General features: G+C 44.2%; 1 protein-coding gene across 6 annotated transcripts in view; it reads right to left on the reverse strand.

Moving 5' to 3' along the window:
• Positions 1-1431: 1431 nt before the first annotated feature.
• The window catches only part of ETS1 (ETS proto-oncogene 1, transcription factor), a 128992-nt gene continuing 109790 nt past the window's right edge, over positions 1432-20633 (reverse strand). For all 6 annotated transcript variants that reach the window (XM_004453812.5, XM_058289373.2, XM_071212419.1 and 3 more), the window contains 2 exons: positions 6171-6289; positions 1432-5202 (listed from right to left, as the gene is read on the reverse strand). In XM_004453812.5, the coding sequence (XP_004453869.1) occupies positions 4987-5202; positions 6171-6289 (335 nt within the window). In that variant the 3' untranslated portion in view covers positions 1432-4986. The remainder of the gene's footprint in view (positions 5203-6170; positions 6290-20633) is intronic.

Consider the following 20633-nt stretch of genomic DNA (forward strand, 5'->3'; position numbering starts at 1 on the left):
AGAGCAAATGAGCCACACTAGATTTGGCCAATTCCCTTATCTCATAAATTCCCTAAAGCTTATACATTTTGACTACCAGCTTCTTTAGAAGGAGTCTTATTTTCCTCTCCTTCCTGTCATTCACTCTACCCGCTTCCCCCAAATCCAGTCTGTTGTTTCAGAAGATGCTGTCTTGTCCCTGACTCTCACCCCCACAGCCCCAAGATGGTGGTCTCAGCAGCATGTTGAGAAAAACCACCAAATCCCCATTGTCTCAGAGTTCTCCATCTACATTGCCCAGTTTAGAGAATCAGAAGCCTAAGCTGGTTTCACCCAAGCATACCTGGTATCTTTTAACCTGGTCAGCATTAAATCAGATACCTTGAGGGATAACAGTAATTGGGCACTGACAAAACGCTCTCTGAATGAATCCTGGACTGAGGCAGAAACCTATTCTCTGTGTGCTATTTATTCATGGAGAGAAGATCTTAGATGTGGCCTCAGGTTAGCTAAGGAATTGTGGGTTTCCTCAGGTCTGCAGCTGAAAACTAAAAAATATAAGGATCTCAAACAATTTCCCCAAAGTCTCCCAGTGAGTGGTGGTGGCTTGATTGGGATTTAGGGCCAAGAGCTTTGCTTGCTGCCAGTCAGCTCCCAAACCACTAGACCACATGGTCCATGTTTAACGTATGCTCAGCAAGCCTCAAGTTCCAGGTCTGAAGAAACAAACTTTCCAAAAACAGAGCTCTCTTTGTGAACAATTCAGCAAAAATTCTCTTTCCAGCTGTGAGCTGGAATTCATGTTGCAAATGTTGGTGTTAATTAAAAACATCCACCTTCTACAGTTTCAACAAGAAGAAAGCACTCTGCAGGATGTGTTCCTAAGTAGCCCTCTCCAAAGCACTTATAAATTTGATTTTATGACATGGGTTGCTGTGGGTTCTGACAGACATCATCGTTCCCAATTTTCAGATGAAAGCATTGGGACCTACAGGATAGATGGGATGGACCCAAAGTGACACAGAGCACAATTAGATTCAGAAAGAGAAACAAGAATACTGGTTCTAGTCCAGACCAATTCCTGATGGGTGTTCAACTTTCTGGGTTAATATCAGGAACTGGGCCCAGTTAAAATCAAACATTTATCTGTTGAATCCTTAAAAATGTTCTTCAGTGGCTCTTAGTCCTTCAGACAGGAACAAAATGGAGTATGACAAGGCTGAAGACATTCCACAAAGAATGACACCCTACATTTGATAACTGGAAAGTTAGGTGACTTCCTGTCCTCCTATTATTCTCACTTTATTGAGGGATCTTTCTCTAAAACAGTCCTGAGCTGGTAAGATCAGAGAGAGCGAATTGCATTCCTTCTTGTGTTTGCCTCTAGTTGGTTAGCTTGTCCTCCTCTAGTATATGAACCAGACAGGAAAGAATCGAGCCAAATCCGCATCATTATGAATGAATTTCTTTGTTTTTAATCTCACACAGTTTAAAATACAATATGAAATCAGGCTACAGTATATAAAAAACTCTCCAGCAAAATGATGTGCCAGCATCAGCTACTAAAATAAACAAAAAAACTCCCCGATAAGAAATTTTTTTTGCATTTAAAAAACAAAAGAAAACACATAGACACTTACATCGCTACATCTCTAAGCTACCTCAGTTCTGATTTGTAAAAAGCACCTGCTTTTCCTTTTTTCATCTTGCTTTTAAATTTTCAACTTTTAAAAAATATAAATTATATGAAAATACAAGTTGGAAAATAGTCAAACACAATATAACATCTTTTTTTTTTTTACCCCTATACTTCTTGGCTTAAAAAAAGTATCCTTAAAAAAAGTTCAATAACTGAGGCAGTATTCCTGATAAAGATAATTTCCATTTAATATATATATTTTATATATGTATATGTATACATATATTTCTTGTTCCTTGAAACGTCTTTGGAATGTAGGTAAGAGTTCAACAAATTTATATAGACCCCAACAGAGAAAGCAGCATGCACAGCATAACTAGGATAGAGAAGGTATATTTTTCACCATGGTTAGTCAGGTTAATGCTTCAAACCCAGAGTGTTCATCTCCAAAGTGAGGATAAGCACATCTGATCTTGGAATGCTACCTCCAATCCCCGAAGCCACAAAATCAGGGCCATGTGTAGGGAGGTCCCCTCCCCTGAATGGAGAAGGGAACAAAGTGACTCTGATCCCCAAAGCCAAAACCCAAACAGGTTAAGGCATCTCCAGGAAAATAAGGGTTTCACCCAGCTACACCAGATTTGCCCATCCTTCCTCTGAAGTTTACGTGTGTTTTTAAAAAGCATAAATGCAACAGTTCTGCTACATTTCCAGTGTATAAACCACCCACCACTCTTCCTGGGATGGTGTCTGGCCTTTAGACAGAGGGAGAAAAGCATCCGGCCAGGTTGACAGAGCTGTCTTAACTGAGACAGTCTACAATACTGAAAACGGTGGACCTAGACAGCAAGGGAATCTTAGCAGACAAGCTGGTTGCAGAGCATTGGGAGGCACTTTCTTTTATCTTATCTGCTATGGAATTGAAGGAGTTAGACAGGCTAACAAAAGAGGGAGTTTCCCGCATAAACTGAATAAGAAAGGTCGATGAGTTGACAACATTTTATGCCTGGTGGCAAACAGCAAGTAAGGCCCTACACCTGGCCATGGTTCTACTTTCACCCATTACGGAACTGTGAAATTCAGGTATTATCTCAGCTTCAGTTTTCATGTCTGCAAATGTACGTGTACACACACACACGCACGCACCACGCACACACACACTCACCCCTTTGCCAGTGCCCAACAAAGATCACATAGTCTAAGAGAAAACAATGTAGTCCCAACAGTCCCACCTAACACTCCCTGAGCAGCTCCTAAAATACTTTGAGAGCTTCATTAAGGCACCTGCATCAGAAAGAAGATCAGAATACACAGCTGGGATAATTCTGCCTTTCCTGTCCATGTGGACTCTCCATTTATCTGCATGAGGCCCCTCATGAATCACATAACTCTGTTCCTGAAAATTCAGGGTCTGCATGAGGACCTGGGAGTAAACCATTAATTTTCTTGAAGCTATGCCAGAAGGTAGTTCATACTTCCAGTTTCTCAGCTAAAGTCCAAGAAGGGCTAGCCCTGAAAAGTCCATTTTCAATGTTTCTCCCCCTCTCTCACTGAAATTCATAAAACCTTCCTGCTTTCATCATCCTAGGAGGGGGGCATTTATGTGGAGGAATGGAGTCATGGGTTAGGCACTTCTCCTCACTGATAAGATGCTGGCTTTCCCCACCAAGCCCAAGTTCAGGTCACCTCTCACAACCTGCCGCATTGGTTATGGCCAATGATCATAATGCATTCAAACCTCAGGACCATCTTATCTTCTTCACTCAAGTTCCTTCACTTATTTTTCCTTTGCCTTCAAGTGATTCCTCTTCTCCCCAATTACGAATATTCACTTCCCCATGCCAAGAGAAGAGATCCAAGCACCAGGCCCTAACCGCATTTGTACTGCTCACCTTGCATACACAGTCACGCCAAATATCTTAAATCTCAACGGGCTCACGTTCTGTCAAGGAAAGCCTTGTACTTCTTTCCCCAAAGACAGTCAAGTCACATTTTACTTGTATGCTCTCTTAATTTCCACTGCATCTTCTAGAACCCAGCAAGTCTAAATGGGTTTCCTAGAGACTCATCAACTCAAATCTCATTTGAAGTTACTCTCTCACGCACCAATCAGAAGGCTGGACATTTCTCTTTCCTGAATAACAGAGTGGGGGGAGGGGAGCAACAAATGTGGGATTCTGGGAAAATAAGATCTAAAGGAGATGGTGTACGGTGTGAGCCTGGAACTACATGCCTCCTGGTATTATTTCTTAAGGCCTGAGGGTTAATTGCTCAAGCACAGTTTTTATTCCAAGTAATGTATATTACCTGTCTAGAACCTATAAAGAACCAAGTCAATCTTCCTCCTTGGATTTCCTTCCCACTACTTCAAGAGTGCTACTCTACCAACTGTAGTCCAAAAACAGGGCTGCAAAATACATTCAGTTCAAAGACTTAATGTTTCTCAGCTCAACATTAAGCCCAAAACCCAAGAATCTATGAATGACAAATAAGTAAAAGGGTGTGAAAACCATTTTTAAAAACTGTAGGTGACATTCACACGCACAGTTCTCTTGTACCCAAGTCAGCATTAATTTCTCCTTCCTACAGAAGTCTCACATGGAGGGGTGCCCCGATCTCAGTGGCAGCACTTTGCTTTTCCAGTGGGGTCTATATAAACAGTTTTCTTTCACTGTGACAGATTCCTCAGTCGGCAACTAAAAACAAACTTGCATGATACTGCAATACTGAGACCACCTTAGAGCTTAAGACGATTTTGAAGGAAAAAAAATACTGGCACAAAATTTAATAAAATAAACTTTAACACAAAAACTGTTTTGGTCCCTCCCCAGTGAAGTCCATCTTTGTTTCAAAAGTAGAGTGAAAGGTAAATAGTTCCTGGGTCTTAGTGCATCCCCCAAACAAAGTGTTTCATCCCACCCGTCTTTTTTTTTTGTCATACCTAAAAAAAAAAAAGCAAATGAATTGGTCATCCGTCTAATGTCTCCTGATGTGTTAATTTCTTTTGTTAAAGGGTCCATAACTTAAGACTCATTTCTTTTTCATGGATTTTCTTTTTTTAATGATTGGACATGTTAATCTGTTCCTCCCTCAAGCCAGATTCTTCAAGCTTCTAGAAGTCCCTTCTCTCTCTCTTGAAAATTTGCTCAAGAACATCTGGTCCCACCCACCCCAAAAAGTCTTGGCTTTCCTTTTCCATCCACGCACAATCGATTATAGCTGCAGCTCACTTAGCTCCCACCCCTGAATGTAAAAAATGAGTTCTGGAAAATAAAAAATAGAATAACAATTAAAAAATGAAGAGTCCGACTGGTGCGGTTGTTCATTGAAATGTCTTAGTAAAGTTTCCCTGGCTCCTTCCACGCCCGTCACTCATCGGCATCGGGCTTGACGTCCAGCATGGCATGGAGCTCCTCAGGTGTGTAACCCAGTAGGCTCTGCAGGTCACACACAAAGCGATACACATAGCGTTTCCCTGCTGTCTTGTGGATGATGTTTTTGTCATAATAGTAGCGTAGGCCACGGCTCAGTTTCTCATAATTCATCTTAGGCTTGTTTTTCCTCTTTCCCCATCTCCTGGCAACCTGAAATGAAAAAAAAAAAAAACCAAAACCAGAAGAGGTAGTAAGAATCTATAGCACATCTCGAATTTATGTGATATACATGTTTGAATGCCCATCCGTGGTCACCGATGATGTTAAAGTGAGAGGCTCAGAGATTTGTGTACACAGAAAAAATTTTTTTCTGACCTAACACTTCTGAATTCAATTTGTCAAGGATGGCAGCCAATTGATTCTTTAAGTTGATAAAAGCGCAGTGACCTTGAACTGCTGTGTAAAAGGGACAAAGTATTTGATTTTGGAGGAAAAAAAGAAAAGAAAAGCAACACTAGAGAATTGCCTCTTTCCCCTACTAGTAGTAGAATGTTCTTGCTTTGAAAATATGAACTCTCATGTGTGGGAGTGGTGCAGCACTGAGTTGCCAACCATACCTGCCTTTCCTCAATAAGAAATATTTTGTCTGTACCAGGGCAAAACATTTTCTCCTGTCTGTTAGGACAGAGATGTTGCCTCTCTTGTTCATTGTGTTTTAGCCTCAGCTTCATGCATGGCCAGAACAACCACTCAATAGGCAATTCTTGAATGGAAGAAGGAATGAATGGACAAATTATGCCAATCTTCTAAGGCCTCTTGAGTGGTCTGGCTACTTTTATAGTTATGGAGCCACAGGGCTGGGAGGAATGCTAAGTCAGGGAAAGCAACTAGGATTTAGGAAGGCCTGCTATGTTCCAGACATTCTACATGCATCATACCAGGTATTCTTGGAAAACAAATAAGAAAAATAGCTATTATCTCTATTTTCCAAATGAGGAAACTAAGGCTCAGGCCAGTTATGTAACTTGGTCCAGGTCATACAAGTAGCAAGTGGCAGAGCAGGAATCTGAATTCTAGAAAATATTATCCAGGTCTACACAATCCCTTCCCTGGGGAGGCGGGGTGGGGGGCACGTTCATCTTTCCTCAACACGGTACTCCACGTCTCTCCTTTCTTACCTCATCTGGGTCAGAAAGCTTGAACTCCCAGCCATCTCCTGTCCAGCTGATAAAAGACTGACAGGATTTATCAGTGAGCAATTCCAGAAGAAACTGCCACAGCTGGATGGGTCCACTGCCTGGAAACACAAGTAATTGTAAATCATTACTCTGGGAGCAATCAGCCACTAATCTCATTATACAGTACTCCCTCTTGCTCCTCCTCACTCCGTCCGTCCGTCTAGCCAGGAGAACATGAAGGCAGCATATAGTGCAAATGTTGGAGGAGGTGTGATAAGCTTGAACAGACAGGAAAGATGAAGGACTTCTTCACCAAAAAAGAATTCAAGACAATGTATCAATGGCCTTGGTTTGATTTACTTACAGGTCAGTCCATTTTTGATGCTAAGCAAAATCTAGAAAGAAAACACTGGGTCTATCCTCTGAGATACTCTAAAACAATGGAATCTAAAACAATGGAATCTTTTCATAAGGGGTCCATAATTCAAGATCCAATTTTTCCCATGGATTAAAAAAAAAAAATGATTGGACACGTTAGTCTGTTTCTCCCTCCAGCCAGAATCAAACACTATGTTACTATTAGCACTCTGTCATTATTATTTGCCTTCAGAAGTAAGAAATAGTATTACCTAAAGAATGTCTTTGCCATTCCAAAGCAGAAGTCAAAGCTCATAAACACTTCCTCATGGGCGGAGCCTGATTTGCAAGTGAGATGGATCACTATCTCCAGTCACATCAGAGGGAACAGAAATTGGATGTCCTTTCAGCTATTACCTCCTCTTCTCCCCCCACCCTCAAGGTCACTGACAGGCAACCACTCAAAGTAAGTCACTATCTGAGGAACTAATTTGCCACCCAGGAAATGCTCAGAGGTCAGATGTGAACTGTCTCAAAAGTCTTCATCGATTCAGTATTTTCTAACTTAAACACACAGGCACACACACGCCATTCTCCTATCTTAGCCATCATCAACACTGCCAAGATGTCAGCCCTGGAATGCCCACTACACTTGGGCAGCCAATTTATCTTATGCTAAAGCTACATTTATGCCATGTAGCTTTCCTTTTAGGATAATTTTATATTCAGAAATCGCTTCATGGTGATTCCTTTCTAATTTGCGGGTGTAGATGAAGAGGTAAATATGTACCCAATTGCCCTTGTTTCTCATTACATGTCTATGCTGCCTTAAGCACCATCTCAGAAACAATCTGGATAGAGTAGGACTATGTTCTCCCAAGCTTGGAAAGACCAAGTCCACAGAGATGAATGAAGCCTGTGATGCTCAAGTTCATACAGAGAACCTTGACTGTCTAAGCACTAATCCTTACCCTGAGTTTCAAATTTGTCTGATCCAAAGGGAACTGATATTTGAAAGAAAACAAGCTTTAAATTAACTCCCACTCTAAGAAAAAGAAATGCCCTTTAAGGTCTACAAGAGAAATCTTTTGTTATATCTTACACTTGAATGATTCGTGTTTACATAACCTCATTTTACTTGCTCCTAAAATCCTCTTCCCACTGTAGAGTAGGATAACAAGTGGTCTACTCTTTCTATTCTACTTCTGCAGGAAGAGTTGCTCAGAAAAAGTGTGTGGCTTTGCACCAAGGCCCAGTTGGCCAATGGTGGTGACAGATGTTAAGACCCAGGCCTCCAGCTCCGGCCACCAGAGCAAACTCACTGATGTCACACAAGGAAACAGCTACTGACATGCCTTGTCAACGGAAGCTTCCTTCAGAAACAACTTCCTAAAGGTGGTTTCCAGTGGACCTCCCTCAGCACACCCCAAGCTAAAAATGGAAAATGTAGTATCTCTACCTCATCTTTCTAAGAATGTACCTTTAGCTCTTTATTACCGTCTTGCAAGAAACATCTCACACCTATTCTAGAGTAAAATGATTCAGTGTGTGCTTACAAAATAAATGAAAATTCGGAGGAACAGCTGGGTTATTCTGCTGACATATCACCCTCCTCTGTTTGTATCCCATGTTTAAAAACCATTCTGTGTATAACCTGAACACATTTACTGGTTTTTTGGAAGTTAAGTGACCAGACTAAAACTTCCCACCTGGTCTCACAAGACTGGACATGACACTATATGAAGAAACCACTCAGAAGTCAACCCAGTGGGCAAAAGGAGGAAAGAAAGCAAATCTTAGGAAACGCCACAACATTTCTGATGGGAAAAGAATTAAGAAAAAGCAGTTACGAGAGTTGTTTTGGCAAAACAGGCTTTGACAAAGAAGTTCATGGTGACACGTCAACAGGAGTCCCAAAGAAAGACATGAAAAGAAAAAGCAACTACCACTACCCCCAAAACTACATAAATGGTTGCTGGAGCCTCCCAGCTATCAGTCTAACTACTGTGAACATAAGGAGAAAGGTTGCTTTAAGTCCCGTGGCAGTGAAAAAGAACAGCAAGAGTTATAACTGATTGTGTACCTACTGGGCACCAGTCACCATCTCATTTCTTCCTTTCAACAACTCCATGGGCTGGAGCCTATGGCTACCCTATTTGGTTTTACCAGCTTGGAGCAGAGAAAATGGACACACTGTCTAGTTATTTAACTTGTCCCAGGAGATTCATGTCAGAAGTGGAATGGCCATGACTGGCACCCAGATAGTTGACCTCCAAGTTCTTCATCTCAACACAGCACCCCTAGACAAGACCAAGACTGACACCTGGCATCAAAGCATGGTGTCTGCTTGCAGTAACCTACAGGATAAAGGAACCTGGCTTGAAATAAAGAACCTCATCTTCCCACCTGGCCCTGTAGTCACGGGCACTAGTCCAACATGCGTTCTCCCAATCTTCTGATGCTAGAGAGCACACAGCCTTTGCAGGTGGGGTAATGCTTCCAGACCATGTATCATGGCCCCTCGGGATGGCAGTTAGGTTATTTCGTTATTTCTCTCTCCATTTACCTTAAAACTCCCTTGGGGAGAAGGCAGTTGATCATACAAAGCTGAAGAATGGGATGGAAAGATCTAGGTCTTCAGTGAGCACATTTCCAAGTCCTAGAGAAGAAGGCATCAAGAGTTCTCCAAGGTTTTCCTGCCCTGATGACTACAGTTGAAAAGGGGACTTCAGTTTGTCCTATTGGCAGCAACCCACGGAGGAAGACACTTCTGATACAAGTAGCCTTGCTGCTTTTTCTGCCAGTGCCATTTCCCAATTGGAAATGCCAAAGAGTCTCGGGCTATATATGCCCTGCTCCAACCCTTCCTCTGCGCATATTTGACCCCTGATGGCTCTGTATGTGGCTGGGGACAGGGTGAATCCCGGTCTGTAGGTTTTTGTTGTATTTTTCTCCTCTCTGTGAGTTTTCTTTTGTTCAAAAGGAGTGTAAAAATGCTCAATTCGGGAACTTAGAACTCACATCCTAAGTGGGGTTTTTCTAACTCACTTTTTTATAAGCACCAAAGCAAAGAGTAAAGATACAAAGGAAAATAAGATGTCTAAAGAAAGCATGTGAACTTGCACGAGAAGTGTCACAACGGGAAAGGCAAAAGAGTAGTGGCATCAGCTCCAGCCCCCTGCCCCCAATTCCTGCTGAGAGATCCTCTATGCCCACCACCCAGGGCTAATGGACACCCATAGGGCCCTCGGTCTGGGCTTTCTGAAAGTCTCCCCTCACTCTTCAGAAAATCCTCATTGCTTTACCAAGTGAGCAGAATCCATGACTCCTCCTGAAGTTTCCTCTCTAGTACCTTATTATCGACCCCAATACTGCCCTTTTGGTGCTGGGTAGTCATAGCAAGAGGACATGGAAGTACTCTGCCAGCCAGCAACGCTGGGTCAGGGCAAGCACGCTGGCGTCAGGTAACCAGCAGGTAAAGTCTTGTGCAGGAGCCTCGTTCCACCCCAGTGTGTTTCTCTCACTTCAGGTCTGGGAGGTAAATCAAGGCCCCTTGGCAAACCATGGCTAGAAGCAGCTCTGAGCTCGGAACGCAGGCAGGCTGCACAGATCTGCCAGCAGCATCCATCCAAAGGTCTAAGTCCCCAGACACATCAAAACAATGAATGAGTCGAGCGCCCCCCCCCAGTTACAAACACTCCCAGAGGATATTTGTGCATTGCTCAGTTTAGGTCTGCCCACAACCATCTCTTGCCCTCACTCTAACATAGCCTAATAGTGTAATGCCTGTTCCTCCACTCTCCCTGGCCCTCGGGCCCAGCCCCATCCACCCACTCAACTGTGGTCCCAGTGACCTTTGTCCTAAGGATCAGAGAATGGTGCTAAGAATAGTGCCAGTCATGGGAAGGGGGCCTCACATGCTAAATGTGACTCACAATGGCGCCCCTGTCTGGGGGGCCCCATGGCCATCAACAGCCTCCTTCACCATGCTGCCCTGGAATGTCACCCCTCAGGAATCCAGTGTCATCACTGGGAAACTATGTTTCTCAATCCGAAGCTCTGAGCCAGGACAACAGAGGGGTCCCTGTTGGAAGGAAGTCGCGTTTCCCAGGAGTGGAGGGGTGGGGAGGACCGCACACACTCACACACAACCATCTCCCGGGGCCTCTGCACCCCCTGCCGTCTGTTCCCTTCAAACTCTCCCTCACTGGCAGCAGAGGGGAATTTCCTCCGGCTGCTTTGTTCTTCCCAGCTTCTGGATCAGAGGAAAATCCTTGGTATGCCGTTGATGGTGATACTACGGCCTCAGCAGAAGAATTACCAAATGGGATCCTGGAGGGCAACCAGGCCAGTGGAGCAAGTCACGCAAAGGGTGCTTTCCTCCAGAGTCTGGAGGCCCCTCAAGTCTAACAACATGATCTCATTTCTCAGAGAGGGCAAAGGTTCAATTAAACATCTACTAATCCCGGTTGTAGTTAAGTCCTTTCTCCTGGCCTTGGCACTAGAAGGCCCCCCATTTATCTCCACAAGGGAGGGTTACTATATACCCCTTGCTTTCTGGGTCCCTTACCTCGAGGCTTAGAAGCAAGCCATGGAAATAAATATAAAGCAAAGTGCTGGGACAAAATGTTAGTAAGATGGGCTTGATGCCTACTCCTATCCTTTTACGAAGTGGTCCTAAGCTTCTTCTCATTTTCCAGGTTTGGGGGTTGCCCATCAGGAGCACTGGCCTCCTCCCTGCCAGGGAACAGTGGTTAGGATTGGACTTCAGCTTTTGCCGTCCACCTCTTCCTCATTTCCATTTCACCCACAAGTTCTCACTCTGTCACCTGTGCCCCAGTGATGGGCTAAGCTATAAATTTGATTTCCATACAGATTGAGGTCAGCTTGGAGTGCCGGCTTTTCTGGGAAGTCTCCTTGGTAGCTGGCTTGTCCCTAGACTAACCCTGATGGTTTGCTGATGTCCATCTCTCTCATCTTCTGAATATGTGCTCCAAGGACAGGGAATTTGTTTCTTCACTGCTGTAACCCAAAGCCTAGACCAGTACCTTGCACCAACCACCTGTTGTTGACTGACTCCAGCCACTCGCTCCCTGAGCACAAGCCCATACCTTCTTGATCCTTATACTCTCTGTTTGAAGCCTGGTTTTTGCAGGTGCCCAATAAACAGTTACTGAATTGAGTGACTGAAACAATTCTCCCCTGAAGAACAGTCTACAGAGGTAAAGGCTACCAAAAGCTGCTTCTCTCTATTAAACTAATTTGGGACCAAACAACATGGGTGACTCCCAGGCTACGTTTCGTTTCATCAACATGCTCCCAAAAATAAAAACAACCACACCTTGCCGTCCTTTGGGGTTTACTTTGCTACTTTGAGAAGCTCATCACTCTAGCTCTCCTCTAAAAGTCAAATCAAATACCTCCATGTGGGCAGGACACTACGTTTATTTTAACCTATGAAACTCTCATGGTTGGTCACCCTTGCAGCAGGGCTGACTCTGCCCCAATGGTACACATCTGGCAGGTGGCCCCAAGATGGAGGAACGGGCCTGACTAGCCCCTCCCTTCCAGCCAGGTGTCACTACCCACAGCCAAACGACGACAGCAAAAACAGAACACGGAACACTCAAATCCAGAAATGACCCATCTGTTCACAAGTGTATCTTCCTTTCACGCTACTGTTAAGTTACCCATCTCAGAGGGTGGAGGGCGGGTGTCCCCAGGGTCTAAGCATTACCCCCTCCCTATCACCCTTCTTCCAAATCATTCACAGAAGATTCCAAAATCTATTTCCACGAAGTCCTTATAATAAAATGAAGTTTAATGGCAAACAAAATATTCTGACAGTATTTGCCCTCTCCTACCTGAAGCCAATTCAACCTAAAGTTGCACTAAGTCTTCTGCCTAACGGAAGAATAATTCAACATATTATATTATTGGACTGTCTGGCAATCAAGGCACTGGGAGGATTTTTAAAAGAAAAGGAAGGGTAGGGACTGCTTTATGTTTGGGTTTAATTTTATGCCTACAGCTGCTCTGTCCCAGTTCTTATGAATATACCTTTCCTTTGTCCCCTTCCTTGACCCAGTCTCATTTCTACCATAACCTAGGTATGGCACAATCTATACCTAGCCAACAATGCCTGGGCTTAAGGAATTGCTGTATAGTAAATATGTCCTTAACTTAACTTAAAATAACTTAAGGGCAGTGACTGGGGACATAGGTCCTAATAATTCAACTCATAACAACACAAAACATGGTAACAGGTGCTTAAAAGCATGTTTGGTGAACATAATGGTGCATAACAACTTCATGAAGTTGTACTTATACGTTGCTGAGACAGCCAGTATTCTAAGAATGGAATCCAGTTAGAAACCAGTTCTCAAATCAACTAAAAGCAGCCTTTGTCAAGTCAAATGCCTCCGACCTGTTAAACCAAAAGAAACCAGGAAGCATTTCAAAACAGACAAACAAGCAAACGAACAAACAAACAACATGCCAGGCAGAGGAGGACTGAGAGATGACACCATCTTGAAATATACATGCCTATGGGAAAGTCCACAGCAGGGAGCCAAGGCTTTGGTCTCCCTTCTTTCCTATTCACTGGGCAATCGTACCCAATTCTTTTAACTCTAGACTTTAATGGCAATAGCAGCCCCTGCTCTCCCTACTTTACAGAGATATGAATTATACAAGGGAAATCAAACAAACAGAGCGAGCACAGTGCAGTGCAGATTGGGAGCAATACAAAACACAACAATGGAATAACAACAAAATGAAACAATGGAAAATATATATTTTTTAATGAAGATATGGACTATAGTTAGTAGGATGTTCTTTCATAACTTGTAACAAATGTTTCACAACAATGCAAAGTATTGGTGGAGGGGTGATGTGTGAGGGCCCTGTATGATGTTACGCATGTTTGTTTTGTAAGCTCACAACTTTGACTATACACTTACTGTTTATGTATGTTCATGTAGGAATGATAAACATCAATAATTTTTTAAAATAAAAAAAAGGAAAGAAATTTTTTAAAACAAGATTCTCAAAGAATGCCAAGAAAAAAAAATGATGGGACAGAAAGATAATAGAGCACTAGGTAAAATTCAATTGTGCTTCCAACCATTAAACTGGCCTTTTGTATGGCAATTTGGAAAAAGCGGAAAGTTGCAAGTTAAAAAACAAAACAGCTTAAAGTAAAGGAATGTGAAAATTTGAAAAACCATTAGCGACATCAAACATTCAAGATCGTTTAAAGTTAGGGACGCCTCCTTGAAATCCCTGCTCTAATTAAAAGTAGGTGCAACACCAGAAGATATAACAGATGCCAACTGCTTTGCAAGTGAAAGTATCACAGACATTTCTGGTTTGGGGAAATCTCGGCCACAGACGGACTTAGATCCTCTTTCCCCCAAATGTATTTTCGGCCCCTAATCATTCAGGTTCCTCACCAATTGACCTCCACCAAATAATTATGGAGGGTTGAACTAGACAGCCAGACAGCATTCCCCACAAATGTGGGCTGCCTGGGCTGAAGGAGACAGATCCACTGGCCTGAGCTGAAGGGACAGCAGAACGTCTGGTCCAGGCATCAGTCAGTGCCTTAGGCAGCCCCAACAGGGAGCCAGGCTGGCGGGCAACTGGCTCCCCAGCTGCCCCATCTGGAGCAGACCGAAGGGAGGCTCATGCCGTGAGCTTGTCTTGAGCCCCAGAGCAAGACCCACGATCTTAAAGGACGGAGGAAAGACACTCGTGTGCGCCAGCTCTTCACACCTGCATGCGTTCAAGTACACATGTGTGGGGGTGGCAGCAAGAAAAAGGAGCCTGTTCCTCTCTTAAAGGGGCAGCCTGTATTCAGCAGAGCCACCTCTTTCTTGTAAACCCACAGATCGTGCTTCTTAACCGTGTTAAGCCCAACACTCAGACGCAGACCTGGACAGCGAGGGAGGGCAGCCCGAGTCAGGAAGTGGGTTTCTTTCGTAGCATTTCTCCTCCTGCTGTTTTCTAGGTAATGGATTGTTTTAAGAAGTTGCCAGAGGCGGGCTTGGTTTGGCTTGGGGGGCAGGGTGCAAGAGAATTTTGTTACAAACCAAAGCAATGCTTTTTTTAGCCACCCTAAGTGTCTACAGAAAATGCCTCCCTAGTTAGGTAGCCAGAGAGAAAAAGAAAGATGCATCCACTGATGAGGCTTGGAGAAGGAGACCTCAGAAGTCTGAAGCCTACACCTTTTCTCATAGGATTCGCAGCCCAATCTCTGGACCTTATTTGATCTCTGAGGTAAAGCCTCCTCCACATATCAAGAAATGACTAGCAAAGCCTATTAGAATTTGGGGGAGGTGAATCGGATCTTAGGTGATCATTTGGGCACTGATTTTTTTCAAGCCTTTGTTCAGCAAACAATTTCTGAACACCCCACCAATATAAGGTATTGGAGTCAGATTGCACTGAAGAACAAAACACAATGTATAGCACTGACGGTGGCCTGACAAAGATTGTTTGTTTGTGATGAGCTGAAAGTGTTCAAGCTACACCTTTAGAAAAGGAAAGGATGGAGAACCCAGTGTTGGGAGAGGCCTTCACAAGAAACTGCACCCACCACCCGGCTTGGCACGTCAACACCTCCACAAAGCTGCACGCTGTGAGCATTTCGGGCAAACCGAGTCCCATCCTAGTTTCGGAATTTAGACTTTCGCATTTAGTCACCTTAGGAGAACTTTCACTCTCAGCAGCTCTCAGGGAGAGGTGAGTCAGACGGAAGACAGGGCGGTTTGGTTCGTTAGGGTCAACAACACGCGCCGCAGCCTGCTGCGGGCCACCAAGAGGACGGGGACCACGTCCCGTGTCCTGCTTGCCAGAAGGAAATGCCGCGGTGGTCCATCCGATGGGCCACGTCCTTCGCAGGCTCTGAGGGGCAGCCGTCCTCCCTGCGGTAGCCAGGAGAAGGTGCAGCCCAGATGGCCTCCTCCAGGCCAGGCTTCCCAGGGCTGCTCCCCGACAATGACGCGCAGGGTCAGCCATGCAGGCCCCTCCCGTGGGATGCCGACTACTCCAATGGCCACTTCGGTGACAGGTTGGCTGAACCTTCCTTCAACTAAACTGCAGTCGCAGGCTCTTCCTGCCCAGTCTCCTTCTTTCTTCCTTTCTCTTCTCCTCTTGCAGGTGCCAACTGCTCAGCTGTCTCTGCCTTCTCTTGCTCACTCCTCTCTTGCCTTTCATAGACGTTTCTCTAATAGATCTCTTATACGTCTAATCCCGTCTTCTTGGCAGACACAAACCAACACATGCCCTAGTATCGGAGACTTTCCTTCTAATTGTCTGACACTGCAAAATTCGCAAGGCATCTTCGGTGTGACATATCGTGTGTGTGACTTTGGCCTAGACCCATTTCTCCGTCTGAACCTCGCTTTTTCATGTGTAGAATGGGGAGAAGAAAACCTTCCTCACATGGTTGTAGGTGACGGTTAAAAGAAATACTGTATACAAGAGAATCCAGCACACAGTAGGAGCTTAATACATGTGGGTTGGGAGGAAGATGTGAAGTGAACTGATCTTGTATTAAATATAGGATGCACCCACAAAACTGCCAGGAAATTTCTGGAATTCTCTAAGTAAAATGCTTCATCCCCTGCCCTCAAGGAATTCTGAACTATATTGAAAAGATAAAGGTTCAAAAATAATATGAATTATTATTAGCACTTATCTAATACAAGCTAATTCATTTAAACCTCACAATCTATGAGACAGGACCTATTATTATTACAATTTTGCAGACGAGAAAACTGAGACCCAGAAGTGTTAATAACCAGCCCAAGGACACACAGCAGGTAAGTGGCAGAGCCAGAACACACTTAGCCTAGCTCCAGAGTCCAAGCTTTCAGCCTCTACATGACATGGTGTTTGAAACATAACTAGTTTTTAAGACCAAGGATACAGAGCCAGGGGTGGTCGCCTACTCATGAGTTCATCCTGGACTTGGGATCCAAAGGGCACACCAGAATGACAGAGCAGAAGCTGATGAACTGCCCAACCCACAGGCGTCACATGGAATCCAGTTGAGGGGCCCAGAGAGGGATGTAGCTTGAGACTCTTGAGTGGACCCTGCAGCAAGGAGTCCCTGCTCATTCTCCACAGCCAGGCAGGCCATCCAGGGAGAAGAGCAAGGCATGCCAAAGGGGAAAATGCAGGAAAAGTTGGACATTCTGGCAGGCCCTCTCCCAGTAGAAGCCAGGGGCTATTTCCGAGGCCTGTTGTTTGAAGGCAACGAGGCCTCATGGGGACGCCTCCCTCAGCACCCTGGCTGAATTTTGCTCAGTGGAAATGTTTCACTTCCAAGGCAAAAAGGTGAAGCTTCCAACTGGAGACAGAGGGGAATTCCAGAGCAGCCACTGCCTAATCCCATCATGGGTAGTTAGACTTCGTTCAAGGAACAGTGACCAAAACATGTGAGACTCAGAGACACTTTTAAAACTGGCCATGGGGGCTGGATCCAGAAAAGATGGGTCAACTTCCTATTTCCTGAAATTTAAGCATCATTAGGCCTCAGAGAGCTGTAAACAGCACCAGGGTTTGAGATACATTGTGACGTATAAATGGACCTATTCTGTCCCCAAGACAGCTGGTAGGGTTCTACTGGGCCTGAATCAAGCCATTGAGATGGTTCAGCCTTCACATCTTCAAAGGCAGCAGACCAAAATAGGGAACCTCCACTGTCCACATTTTAAAAGACATTTAGAAAAGAATTCAGAGCAAGGCTGAATCCCCCAACCATGAGATCTTTTCCTACTGGCAGCAGATCATTGAGAAAATTGTCCCAAAGCTAATCAGTTCGGAGGCAGATGCAGAGAAATGGCTCTGCGAGCAACAGAAAGGGGCCTATCACTCCATCCAGTTTCAAACTTTTCAGGGCATTCTCCTCCTTAGCACTGGCAACCATTCTCACAACAATATCGGAAATGAGGTGTATTTGAACCCCTTACTCCACGGAGATCCTGAAGTCTTTCTCACTCAGCCCCTTAGGGCTCACCCCAAGCACTGTACAGAGAATTCTCCCCAACTTCTGAGTCGCAGGCTGGTGGGAAGCTCCCTCTGGCTGGGGGGGTCTGTGGCTTCCCACAAACTTCTCATCAAAGGAGGCTCTAAGCAAGTAGGGAAGATGTTCTCTTCCGCTGTCTTTCTCACTTCCAAGCTCCTTTCTTTCTATTAGCACCTGAAGGCCTGGCTTTGCCCAGCCCCAAATCTTAGGGCAGTCACACAGCTTCCCTGGGCCCTCCTACAAAGGCAGCTCCTGGGCAAAATGGGCACCAGAGTCCATGATGCTAGTGTCAACAAGTTGGTCCTTCTTGCCCAACAAGTTGGTCAATTTACACTGTCTCATGTCAGCATGGAGGTCCAGAGACTTTATATTCTAGAGTTTTGTTCAGCTAATCCCCCCAAATGAAAAAACCCTAAGCTATTTTTAACACATACCCATAGGTCTCACCTGAACAGGTAGGTTTAGAATTTTTTTAATCTTCTGCACACATTCACACTGCACTACCAACATGCTTTGGTGACCCCTCCCCCCTCTCCTTATCACTAATTTTGGCTGATACTCTATGTTCTCTCAGATGTTGCTTGTACCAGGCTACACTGACACTAGTTTGCAATCCGGCTTTCCTTCAGAAAACTGAGATTTCGGGTAATGCTGCCAAATCTCAAATTTCATTCTGAATTAGGGAGCTTTGAAGAACTCCCTTTTACGGCGAAGTTGTTTGTTTTCAAAAACCTGTCTTAGCAGTAGCTTTGGGTTCCGGAAAATCTAAAACTCAACTTGGAGCCAGCACTCCAAAGCTGCAGGCTTGGCTGGGACTTTCCTCATTGTGTGAGTGTACACTGGTTCTTGTGCCATCTATGGCAGGGCTAGAACAGGACTTGAGAGGTCCAAGAAGGGAATGTACAGGGTTTCCTGTTCTCCAAGGCTGATGCCTTTTTTCCATATCTCACACCATAAACATAGAAGCTGAGTTCCAGAGATCCCCAAATTTAGCCTTCAAGAAATTGGGAGCCTGTCTACTTACAGATCTGTACTACACTATAAAACATTATTCTGTTACAGTTAATGAATGGCTTTGGGCTTAGTTTTGGGGGGACACCATGGGGGAAATAAGAGTCCCTGACCATTCTAGTCACCTTGCTGTGAAAAACAAGGTCATTACCACCAGCCCAGCTCCCTAACAAGTGCAGAAGGAAGAGCAATTGGAGTCTCATGGAGGCTGTGACCGGCAATCTGAAGTTCAGTTAAAGGTGAACAACTCGGGCCAATCACTCAGGACTGAAGGCAAAGGCTAGCCCCACTCCCTCCCACATCGCCCTACCCTACTGACATAAATGTCCATAAGGGACAAGGGGCAGCCAAGGTCCCCAGTCACTCAATGGAGACAACAGAGATAATCAGGGAACACTCATGTCTTCACATGGAGAAAAGAAGGTTTCATTTTCATTTTCAGGTGAGACATCAGGCCCTTGAGACTTAATTCAAACGCTACCTTCAGAACAGACTGCAATTATATATGGCCTTGAACAAGTCACTTCTTTGTGCCTCCGTCCCCTCATCTATAAAATACAGGTGGAAGGATGGAGAAGAGGGGAGAAAACCATTTGCCAGTCCAGGAGATTACCCTATACCTACTGAGATGGAAACAAAAACCAGTTAGAGATGCCTTTTTTTCCCCAAGGACCTGGGAAGAATTTTCCATAGGCTTATAAAATATAGAGAAAACTTGGGGCCACCCCTCTCAGCCCGTTTTGAAATTAGAGGGGTTCATAATGTACCTTCGAACAAGAGAAAACAGAGCTTTCTGATTTTATCACTTTGATAACCATAAACAGTTCACAGTAAGGTAAGAAGGTACATTTTGGCGGAAGCCAGCATTGCATTTGATGTATTCTTAACTCAGCTAACAGGCAGGAGTCTTGTTATCTGCCCCCACATCTTGACCTAATTTAACAAGTTGCCATGGGAGCCCAGTGAAGTTGATGCAAGTTTCTTATCTTGGGAGGAAGAATGCAACTGTGCAAGAGAATGTGAAAAGTCAGTTTCTAACTGATTTCCACACTTACAGTGTAGTAACTAAGACACCATATGAAGAAGTAAAATGTATTTCTTTGAAGGTGATAAGGACAAAGACCTGGGCTTCTAGTGCAATGGCAGAAAGATGGGTTCTTTTCCCAGCTGCGAGAGTCTAAGCGTACACCCTACAGTTCATGCCAAAGACTGTATTGAAAAAGGACAGTGGTTCTTACTGCATGGCCAACCATACTTGGGAGTAAGCAAACGTTAAGAGAGAAGATAGAAAAGGAAGGCAGGACTTAGAGAGAAGATACGTGTGACCCTCACAAGCAATGAAAAGTATTACCAACATTTGTGCAATGATTTCCACTTTCCAAGTATTTTTCCAAACTTGAGCACACCTTAAAATGTCTGTATAAAGTAGAAAGACCATTTATAGACACTCCAATCACTGCCTGCTCCTTGATTGGCACAGGGGGTTGAACAGATAACTTCCATCCCCTTGTCAAATCGCTAGGATTGTGTGTGAAATTAGAAGGGGCCAGAGGAGGGTCCAAGAGCCTCCGCCACCTAGGATGAATGTGCAATGCTGGCAGATGTCCATGGGACACTGAGCAGAGGAAAACAAAATCACCAAAATTTGGCTGCTCCCCACCTGCCTCAGAAATTCTGACCTTCCTTTACTCGGATGAGCCACAATAAGGGAATCCAGTTTAAATCTAAAGACGCTTACAGTATCTTTTTTTTTTTTTAGATTTACTGTCTTATTTTTTTGTTACTCTTAGGAAGTCTTATGCTTATAGTATCTTGAGTTCCACAAGACAGTGAGTCCCTTCAAGGGTGAGGAGAACATATCTGCACTCAATATGTGCCAGAAACATTTGCTGAAATAATTGCTTTGCTGTAATTGAAGATCTCCCCCCACCTCTTTAGCACAGCCACAATGTCTAGCACTTATTTAATTAATTGATTTAGTTCAATTACATTTTCACAGACCTCCTATCACCAAGATAAGGATGAGCACTTCTACTTCACTAAAAATAGAAAAAGGCACA

This window comes from Dasypus novemcinctus, chromosome 27, assembly GCF_030445035.2.
Source record: "Dasypus novemcinctus isolate mDasNov1 chromosome 27, mDasNov1.1.hap2, whole genome shotgun sequence".
Taxonomy (NCBI): domain Eukaryota; kingdom Metazoa; phylum Chordata; class Mammalia; order Cingulata; family Dasypodidae; genus Dasypus; species Dasypus novemcinctus.